Raw genomic sequence first — 11,143 nt, forward strand, 5'->3', positions numbered from 1 at the left:
TGATTTCTTAGCAGGTGTCAGCACTCAAGTGTGTAACCCCCTCAGATCTACACCAATATTCACTGGAGTATCGCAATTCCCCATCCCACTGCACAGTTCAGGTGATTTCCAGATACAAAATCCATGGAAAAAAACAGGTGTGCATCTACAGCCATGTTTTAATTAATCCTCTTGCAAGCCCAGCCCCTTATGCTCAAGTGCAAAAGAAGTGAGGGAAAAGTGATGCTATCAATGAGATCAAAAGATTTTTGCTTGGTGAAATCAAGAGAGCTACAAACAGCTTCATGAAATCCTGCATTTACAGTTTTTCAACTATTACCCTTAGGTCTGCTTTTACAGCAACAGGAATCTCCTTGTGCAAAGGTGGTTTTGTCACTGTGGAAGCCAGTGACAGGTTTCTTACCCATTAATAAAACCATTTGGACATTATTAAAAAGCACAGAAGAAGCAGTGCTTGAGCAGGAAAATTAGGGCTTTACATGCAGGTTATGTACCTACAGTTTTCAGGAGAGTCCAAAGCAGCTGCTGGATATTCTGTACCTTCCTGGATCCGACTTTTCATAATATCAGTATAATCAAATCAAGATCAAATGAAGGGCACAGCATATGATTAAGGGTGTGAATTCACTACAGTTTCTTTTAATTGAAGGAAATGTTAATTATACTCAAGTCTGCTGTTTGGCCATTTATCCCTGTCCCAGGTAAAGACAAATACAGAGAGATAGAGCTGCCCATTTTCAGACTCAGTTCAGCAAAACTGCTCCTGCTATTAAACTTCTGACACAGAGTGCTCAAACAAAGACTAAACTCAACACAGTTTACTTCAAAAACAAGTTCTAATCCACTTCGCAGAGGCTGCTTTTCCTAACTTGATATCTGGCTTCAATAAACAACTAAAAATAGCAGCTCTACAGAGGGAGTGAACAGACACAAACCCGGTCTGCTGCTCTCAAAAAAACAGTAATTCCCATGAAACTGAGCTTGCCCTCCCACTCCCTGCCAGGCAAAGGGAAACTTTTCCCTTTCTGCCAAGAATGTGGCTCAGTCAGCAGAGCCACGCTCGGCCACGCTCCCGGGAGCCCAGGAGCACAAAGGCACCACGAGCTCCAAATCCAACAGGCTGCACAGGCCAAGGAGTAAAAGGATTCTTACAAACTTCCTCTGCACGAGTAAGAGGTTTACTCTGCTTCAAAGAAAAGTGGACTTGTTTAAATCAGCCCATTAACCGTTCCACCACTGGTGACAAAATGATAGTTTTTAAACTGGTTTTTTTTTTCCTTAATCTCTTCAGTTTGTTCCCACTGCATCCACAGGGACCACCTGGGCCACAGCAGTTAAGTTTTGTTCGTACTATTACAGCATTCCTGAATGGCAGATGAATTTGGCAGGACCTTCTGGTTGTAAATCAACTGAAACAGCTCCTCAAAAGAATCTAAAACATGGTTCAGGGCAGCGAGGAGTCTCTCCCACCACTCTACCAACGATACCAGTCACGACTCCACAGCTGCCTCATATCCAGATCTTCAACTCCATGTACCAGTTCTTTTGCACCAGCACCAAGCAGAGCCTGACCCCTGGCAGAGGAGCAGGAATTAGGACTGAAGCCTCCCTGGACAGAGCTCTACCCCATGAGCACAGACCTTTCCCAACAACACTAACAACTATCAAAAGGGCAGCGTCTTGGTTTAACCCCGGGCACGAGCTGTGTCTGAGTTCCAAGATCTCCCTGTCTATTCAAATCAAGAAGTCCATCCCAAAATACTCTACTCCAAAATTCAAAGCACTAGTCCTCAAAGAGATCACATGACAATGTTTTCCTGGAAAAAAAAAATCCATGATATCTGTAACCCAATGCACAAATATTAAATCACCAATAAATCAGGAATCACCAACACCTCCAATCCAACATGTAACACTAGATTTGTAGTTTGAGACCTTTACAGTTCATATCTTAAATTACTTTCTTGTCTACTTAAAAGAGTAGAAAGAGCCACATGCAGAGCTACAGTAACACCAGGCCACTTAACCAACAACTATCTAACCCAGCTGGTGGGAAGCATAACCAGTAATATTGGAAAGATTCCCCAAAAGCTAAACAATTCCCAATATAGATCTTCAGTCGGCCTACTTTGCTTTTTTATCTTAACTCCTCTGTATTTGCTTAGTAAAATCTGCTATTTTTGTGTGGTTATTCCCAACTGGGGCTAAAAATGAAAGAAAAGGTTTGTTTGGGGGTGGCTTTGCTTTTTGGGGTTTTCTTGTTGCTTTTTCATTTAGCTTTTTAAAATATGACAGCAAATGATTCCCAAGTACAGAGCGGTTTAGCAGACTAACTACTGGCCAAATTCCAGTGGAAGTGATTACATTCTGCCTCCTAGAATGTGCAGTTAAACCTCCTCGAGCTACTTAATTCCCTTTCATCACCAAACACTTCACATGCTACCACCCAGCTGTTGAACAGCCACTGCATTCCAGTCTCTGCTTGTGTTCCAGTGGGACACTGGGACCAAACCCTTCCTGGGGAGCCACTGAGCCCTCTCCCAACACGTGTCCAGCTCACCTGTGTTGACTGGATGACTGTGAGGTCGTTGATGTAGCAGAATCCTGCTCCCATGGCCGAGCGGAGCCCGGCGGTGCCGAAGCTCAGTCGGCAGCACAGACGATCCCGCAGCTCCTTGTGCTTCCCATCCTGCAGCAAGCTCTCAATCTGTTCCTTTGTTTTCTGATTCTGCAAAAGAAGATTAAGGCCTTCATTTAGTGCTTGAAATCAGGAACTGAACTATATGCACTCCTTGGTTTTCACTAATTCCAAGTGCAAGTTCTTCCTGTCCTATAAAATGTCTGTGCACCAACTGGCCTTCATTCAACTCATTTTTATCACGTTCCCTTTCCCATCTCATCCTTATTAATAAAAGATTCCAGAGCTCTTGCTCTGGAAACTGATATGTTTGCCTGGTCATTAATACACCTTCCAGCTACACAAAGCCTGTGAGTGGCGAGCACAGAGACTTTGGAACCGGTTTTTCCAAGGCAGGTAACACAATTCAATCTTTCATCTGTGCTGCTGGAAGACAGACAAATCTGAGCTGCAGAGCAGTGCTTCCTTCCTCCCCACCCACAGGAAAGGCCTGTGAAGAGGCACAGTAAAATCATGGAAGCACAGGATTGTTTGGGTTGGGAGGGAATTTAAGGATCATCCATTTCCACCCTTGTGCCATGGCCAGAGACACCTTCCACTGCAATAGGTTTCTCCAAACCCCATTCCGCTCTGCACAGGATGGATTCTTATCCAGTGATCCCTCTGTTCATTCAGGCTTTTCCTAAACTTCCATAACAGCTAAAAACTTCCAAGCGTACAAACTGCATGTTGTACACACCCAACTATTTGTTCTTTGTAGTTATTAAAGCAATATTGAACTCACTCGCTCACCAGAAAACCCACACCCAGGTCAGACAAGACACTTCCCAGATCCTACACACACAGTGTAGAAGGCAATGGATACACAGCTGGAAAAAAAATGACTCCAGAAGTATAAAACACAGCTCAGGTGGCACAAGTGCTTCTCCAAAGCAGGGTCACAAGGAAGGGTTAAAAAAGGCAAATGGAATCTGCAGGGTAAGAGTGAAGCACCCCTGACATTTAAAGTAGAGGTCAGCCAGCTCCAGCAGCACCAGGACACACAGCTCTGCACAGAGAGGGGGAACTTCTTCAGGAGGATTGGGAAAATGCTGGGAAAAGCACAGAGATAGGAGCTGCACATACTCCCCAGGAGAAAAAACACACAGTAAAGCTCGTTGAAAAAACTGAAATTATTTCTGCAGCTTGGTAACAGATCCTGAACACCCGATGTGTGAATTTAAGATAAATCTTCATTCCTTTGTGCCTTAAAATAAAAGCCATTATTGTCCATGCTCTTGGGTGGCTCAGCAACTAAAGCAAAACACTGCTAGCAACACAGCTAAAGCCAGGCCTAAAAAGAAACCAAAACAATGGGGCAAAACAAATATTAAACCACAGGAGTGAAGGTTTCTCTTTTAGCTGCTCACAGGCAGCCAACCACAAAACAAATGACTGACCTGAAAAGAGTCTAAGTAATGAAAAACCTCATTTCACACTATCATATTACATGGTTTTGTTTTAAAAATCAGGTTATTAAATTACACAGCATCTTTGATAGCTCTTCAGGACACGCTGCATTGCTTCCCTGTAAAAACAGAATAAAAATTGCACATTGCAGGCTTCATGGAGCTTTGCAAAACTGAGGCAAGACCTCCCTGAAGCAACAAAGCACAAAGGTTTATTTTACAAATAGATTAAAAGGCATTTTTGAGTGAAGCTATTCCATTTATTTCCTAAGGAATAAAAATAAGCCAGCCAAAATAGCACCCAAATAACATTTTAATTTCCAAAGTTAAGCTAAAGTTTGATAAAGAGAAGAGGGAAAAAAAATAAAATCACAATTGAAAACCTCCAATCTTTCCACAGATGATCTGAAACTCCTGGGCCAACAGAAAGAGGGCATTTTACAAGATTTGGCATAAATTCAGCTGTGCTGATGATCAGTGCCATGCTCTGGGTTACACATTCAGTAGCGTTGGAACCCTGATCTCCTGACAGGTTATCCCAACCTGGTACAATCCCTACTGCTTTTACTCTTCCCAGTTTGTCTTTTTTATTCCAAGCTGGAGTTTCAAAGCCCATTGGATTAGTTTCTTGCACCATCCTGCCTGGGTATGAGCAGCATTTACCCCCTGGGAATTTTGAAAACAGCTTCCACTGCTGACATTTAACCCAATTGCAAATCCGGGGAGGAAAAAAAAAAAAGAAAAAAAAAAGGATTCTTTGCTGGTTTGCTTTGCAGTTATGAAATCAAGTCATAAAACTGAAGGTCTCATGGTGGCTTTTATGATGGTTCATTTTTCTGAGTGTAATAGCTGATGGAATCATTCAGGTTGGAAAAGCCCTCTAAGATGACAGAGTCCAACCATGGACAACCAAGGCCTCCACTGACCCCTGTCCCCAAGTGCCACATCCACACAGCTTTTAAATCCCTCCAGGGATGGGGACTCCACCCCTGCCCTGGGCAGGACAACCCTTTTGGGGAAGAAATTTCCCCTAATATCCAACCTAAACCTCCCCTGGCACAACTTGAGGTTGTTCCCTTTTCTCTTGTTACTTGGGTAAGCAAAAGAAGTTCCTTAGAGATTTTAGACTCCAAGTCCTTGGATGACTTTTAATATCACTAAAAAAAAAACCCAACATAAAACAACCTAGATATTCCTGTCTTAAGCAAAAATAAACTAGGCTGTTGGATACAAAAATAGTCATTCCTTAAAAAAAAAAAGCGATGTTCTAAGATACCCCTGAATCCCCAGTGGCTCCAACAAAGCAACTTAAATTCTCATGGATTGAGCGGTCTGAAAAGTAAACAGGTTTTTAGGGAGACACAGTCCCTGCTACTGGTTTTCCAAGGGTTTTTTACTGGTGGAAAAAGCATCTGGCAGAGAGCAGGGTCCTTGGAGTCCACGGGGACCAAGGCTTCCAAAGTGGAAAAGAGAAGGGAAGAGGGAGGCTCTGCAGCACAGGGACCCACCCCCTGCACACACACATTATAAATACAAATATAAGTGAATACACAAACAGAAAAATACATATCAATAGATAAAACTATTTGTAAGTATGTGTATTTATATATATTGTTATACTTATGTTTATTTCTATATATATTTTTATATACTTGTGTATATTTTTTTATATATAGATCTAAGCAATATCAATATTTATATATGTGTGTACATATTTATATATATCATATATATAAGTATATCTACATGTATAAATATATATAGGCATCTACAGGTATGTGTAACTATAAATGTATATAGAAATACATGTACATATGCAAATAATATAAATGTAAACATAAATGAATGCATATATATGTATATATATAAATGTATAAACACAAAACTATAATATAAATACGTATACATATAAATATGTATATAAAATATAAATACATAAAACTATTATAATATTATATATGTATATATTTGTAATATTTCTATCTAGATCACAGAATCTGTTGAGTTGGAAGGGACCCACAAGGATCATCGAGTCCAACCCCTGGCCCTGCAAAGGATCATCCCCAAGAACCACATCATGTGCCCAACAGTATTAAATATATATATTAAAAATTAAAAATCTGAATAAATAAAAATGACATATACCTATAAAAATACACTATAAAGGGCAGTGGGAGGACAAGGCAGCAATCAAGAGCCAACAGATGCCATCCCTCCTGCTCCCAGAGCACAAGGGGTCCTGCCCTTGCCTGTGCAAGGAGGTGGCAGATAAGGGGACAGGGGCAGGAGGGCCCTGGGAGGAGCTCCTGGTACCTGCTGGGGCCAGAAAAGGGACAGGGAGGGACAGAGGGGCCTTTGGCTGGGGTTTGGACTAGAGGTGGCTTTGTGGCTGTGGCTCTCACAGGGGATTCCTCCTCCTGGACAGCCTGTCCTCGCTGGATTTACCTTGGTGTCCCTCCCTGCTGGTCCTTTCCCCAGCCCTGGACTCTCCCCCTCAGTAGCAGCTCTGCCCTCACCTAATTCCCAACCTGGCAGCACCCAAAACATGCTGTGAGTGCCCTCAGACACCTCAACCCACCACTTCAGGAGGTAAACTCGTTAAAAATTCCTAATTTTTCAGCAGCTTTGAGGCCATTCAACACCTGGGAAGTGAAGAGCAACCAGAGCCCAGGCAATGTTTTCCCATCCCACTCCAAGCAGACTCTTTCACTCACACAAACACCAGGAAAAAAAAAAAAGACAGTTCTGCATCATGTTTTTCCTGTAAAATTATTCCACTAATACACACACAAGCCACCTCTATGAAGTCAGCACTGCCTCCTCATAAAATGTGGTTTTGCCAGCTACCTGGGCTGCTTCTGACTCCAGTTCTCAGACAGGAACTTTACAAAGCCTATTTCAGTGGTGCTCCAGAGTTAAATTTGGAAGGGGCTATTAAGGTTTTTAAAAAGAAGGAAGGGGGTTGAGCCTGCTGGCGATGTCAGATACACTTTAAGCAACTACTTATAAAAATTTACTGCCAGAATCAGAATCACAACCTGCAGAAGACCAACATAGCATCAACACTTTTCAGAAAGGCTGGAGGTTTTATTAAAAAAATAAATATATTCTCTAATAAATTCAGTGTTATGCTCCTACATTTTCAGTTTTCCACTTGCCTTCTGAGGCAGCAGCACACTTTTTTTTGTAGCTCATCAGGATACAAAATTGGAAACAACTGGAGAATCAAAGACAAGGGCATCAGCTGAGTATTTCTTACAGGTTCTTTCACTCCCAATCACATTAATCCTGTGTACTTAGTGCCAGAGTTAGGTTTCACAGCTAATACCCTGTCAAAATAAGTGGCAATTCACTACCCTCAGCCATCATCATTTTTTATTTTGCAGGCACTTTTAGCCTGGGAGAAGGGAAAAATGGTCTCAAGTTTGCTTAGAATTCAGCAAATTTGACAGCCACAAATTAAGTGCATCAAGCTTTGCCAGCCTTTGGTTTCTAAGCAGAAATTAAGCTTTTTTTTTTTCCAAATAAAGTCAGGTTCAGTCCCTCAGAACACACCAGAGTATCCGTGGGAATTCCTAGTGCAGAGAAAGGGAACATTATCCACGGCATAGCTCATCACCTTAATTACACAATTCAGACCAGCAGTGGCACCTGCATCGAGTTGTCATTTATAATTTCTCTTAGAAACTGTATGTTCTCATTTCTTGTTAAGAAAGAAATGTTTTTCTTGTGAGCAACCTCATCACCATTTTTATGGGAAAATCAGTTAAGTAACTGCACCACTTCTTATCTTGGCCCAACACAAAACAAGAAACAAAAAAACACACCTCTTAGAACTGCCTTTTTTTTTTTACACTCCTTTCCACACTTTTAAACTAAAGTAGACTGAAAATATACAAGGGAAGTCTTAATGCTCAAGTCTTGTTTCTAATACCTGAAAATCAGTGTGGAAACGCTGACCAGGGATGTTCTTTCCTGCCTCCATAGTTTATTTATCACTTTATTTATCAAACAATATAGACAACAATGCCACCAAGTGCAAGTTCCAAGACTATCCTGATGGATTTCAGGGACTTTAATGTCTCAAAACAGGTACTAAAGCACAAAACTTGTGTTATTTCAGAGCTCACCCCATTCCAAGTTGCTCCCAGTAACACTGGTTGTACCAACATGTTTCTGCCCCAGTCTACCCAAAATCAGCTATTTCAGTAATTCATAACTTTATCTTTTATGTTTTAACATTAGAACTTGCAGTGCACATGTGTAGTTACAATGGATTTTTCAGGGGCCAATTCCTAGACTTGATTTTCCCGTTTTTACTCTTAAAAAGTTGACTTGAAAATCTTATTAAGAAAAAACACCACAAGTCAAATGACTGGAGAAAGTTCCTGGTCTACCACACAAGTCCATTTCTTGCTGAAAGGCATCTCAAAAGCTACAAAAATTAAAAGAACACTGAGAGACACCCCAAAAGCACCTCAAAACCAACCAAGCCATCTTATGAGCAAGGAATGAGCTCTCCAAGCTACACCTGAGACAATGACACCGAGTCCATGAAATAAAATAAAGTAAAATTGAGCAAAATGAGTCCAATAAAATGAGTGCAGTGAACAGGACCTGCACAAACAGCTGCTGGAGGGCTAATTCCAGTTTTTCTCCCCAGGGATGTTATAACGGTGCTTTTGTAACAGCCAAAGCATCCCCTTCTCCCAGGCACATCCACCACCATCCAGGAGCAGTCTGGGAACAAAGACCACAACCCAGGCTCCTTTAGGAGACTGCAAAGTACAACAGGACAACTGGGAAGTGGATGAAAGGGAATTAAAGGCACAAAAAGTAGAACAATGACTGATTGTTCGCACAGTTTACCAAAGAGAACCGAACAAAAGGCGGGTGGCTTTGAGCCTCCAAGACAAAAAGCAAACGGGCAGCAATTAAGGAGAGGGAATGGGAAAGCAGGGAGAATGCCAGGAGCATTAATGAAGATGCAGGATGCTGGTGAGAAGGGGAGGAGAGCGGAGAGATCATCACACGGTCAGGTTTCCCTCACCCACCCACTCCCCAGCCCACCACCAGCACATCGTCAAACCACAGAGGACAACGAGCACGGCTCTGGCAATTAATTACAGCGAGCAATTTTCAATTAAGTCACAGGACAAAAGCCTCCCACAGCTGGGAATGTGGTGCATAGATTTTCCCTTGATCAGAGGCAGCAAAAAAAAAAATCCCCGAGGCTCAGGAAGCTGGGGGTGGGAAGGGAGGGAGGCACAGGCGGCTCCTCATAAAGTTGGATAAGCAATAAATCTCCAAGGCCTCGTTTCCCATAAAATACGAGGCCATTGGACCAATAACGCTCCTCATGCCCTATTTCCTGGTTTCTCTTTGCCCAAAAGACCTTCACCTGGTTTGTTTACAGCCACTCCAGGGGATTTTGAGTTGTCAAATCTCCCAGCAACTCTCTTGGAAACCCCTAAGTAGTTCCAATTCTCCAAGTTCCTTATAGGAAATTAAATTATTATCACCTAAGAAAGCAGGGCAAACAGGTGCAGCCAAACTGACTCTGCAGTTTGTATTTTATTGCTTAATTATGGCCTTAGAAAGAGCTCTAGAAACGATATTCCACTATTCCTGGTTTTAATTAAAATGTTTTTTCCCCATTGCGAGTTCTACTTTATAGGAAAAGCACAAACAACAAAAACCTGGCAAAACACTAACCAGAAGTTATCTAAAAAAATATTTGCTGGAGCTCAATCTGGGTTATCAAATGTATTATCAGCAATGCCATTTCCCTTTTCCACTCCTTCCCTGCCACTATTCCCGGATATTTTCGCAGCAGCAGTTCCGAGAGCAGGAGGTGCAGATGGCAACTGTTAATTCCTGCAAAACTGAAAGGGGAGAGCATATTTGCGAGCAGGAGAGAGCTCATCCGAGAGCCATCAGGTGGGGTGTGCTCTCAGCCCTCCTGCTTTCATCCTGGCAGGATGAAATTAAAGAGGAAACGGTATAAACACACTAGAAATCACCATCACTAAAGAAACAAAATTAAAAAGAAAAATCAAGAGGTAGAAACCTAAAAAAAAAACAAAACGAAAAAAATAAGTCAAAAGCCCAAACCACTGGTGTACTGGTAGTTTACCCTCCTCGAAGATGTTTTTTTTAAAGCACAGGGCATCATGGTTGGACAAACCAGCTGCAAAAAGACACCCTAAAATAACCCTTACAACAATGAGATAAGCAAAACAACCTCCAACATCACTCCGTTTTCATTGCTTCGGATGGTTTAATCTGAATTAATCAAGCCTGCAGTGCTCTTGAAACACCGTGTTGGAGCTGGAAAAGGGACATGCCAGAATTTGGACCCTCCGTGGCCTGTTTGTTTCCTGGGGAGAGAGAGTTAAATTTGGGAAGCTGAGGAAAACGGGCTCAGCGTTTTAAGCCACCCTGGCACCCGGTTTCACCTTGTTCTTTAAGGATGAGCCATCCTTGCGCGGGTACAGCCCCGGGATAGGCGCAGCATCACCTTTCCCGTCTCCCAGGTGAGGAATTCCACAGGCACGGAATTCCACAGGCAGGACCTGGCCGGATCCAGACGGTATTTTTTTTCCAGTGTTAGGGAAGGAGAAGGGACCAAACCGCGGGCAGGATGGGATGGAGACGGAATTCCCGAAGGCACATCACCCCTGGGAGGGTGGGGCAGCCTCCGGGGGGAGGGGGATGGTTTTTTGGGAGGATCTCCCCCGGTCACCCACCTTGTCCCAGCTCAGCCACTGCCACACCGCCTTGTCCAGCTGCGCGTCCCCGGTGCTGCGGGCCACCAGCACGTTGGAGTTCACGTCCCCGGGGGCTCCGCAGTCGCCCATGGTCGAGGAGGACGAGGAAGAGGAAGGAGCCTCTTCTTCACTTCGCCACGCCCGTGGCGGCACCGCGCATCGCCCGGGGGGGAAGGGAGAAGCAAAAGGGGGAGATGAGCGCTGGGGGGGTACACCCTGGGCTGGTCTTTATGCGCGACTAACGGGGAGCGACCGCCCCCTCCGCCCTCCTCCTCCTCCTCCTCCTC

At 43.3% G+C, this 11,143-nt stretch overlaps 1 protein-coding gene across 2 annotated transcripts in view; it reads right to left on the reverse strand.

Annotated features, from left to right (window-relative positions):
• The window catches only part of PGM2L1 (phosphoglucomutase 2 like 1), a 29,866-nt gene extending 18,723 nt beyond the window's left edge, over positions 1-11,143 (reverse strand). For both annotated transcript variants that reach the window (XM_027699786.1, XM_027699785.1), the window contains exons 1-2: positions 10,836-11,143; positions 2,561-2,728 (exon numbers count right to left, since the gene is read on the reverse strand). In XM_027699786.1, coding sequence (XP_027555587.1) covers positions 2,561-2,728; positions 10,836-10,946 — 279 coding nt within the window. In that variant the 5' untranslated portion in view covers positions 10,947-11,143. The remainder of the gene's footprint in view (positions 1-2,560; positions 2,729-10,835) is intronic.

Source organism: Neopelma chrysocephalum, unplaced genomic scaffold (assembly GCF_003984885.1).
Source record: "Neopelma chrysocephalum unplaced genomic scaffold, ASM398488v2 Primary Assembly neopelma1_141, whole genome shotgun sequence".
NCBI lineage: Eukaryota > Metazoa > Chordata > Aves > Passeriformes > Pipridae > Neopelma > Neopelma chrysocephalum.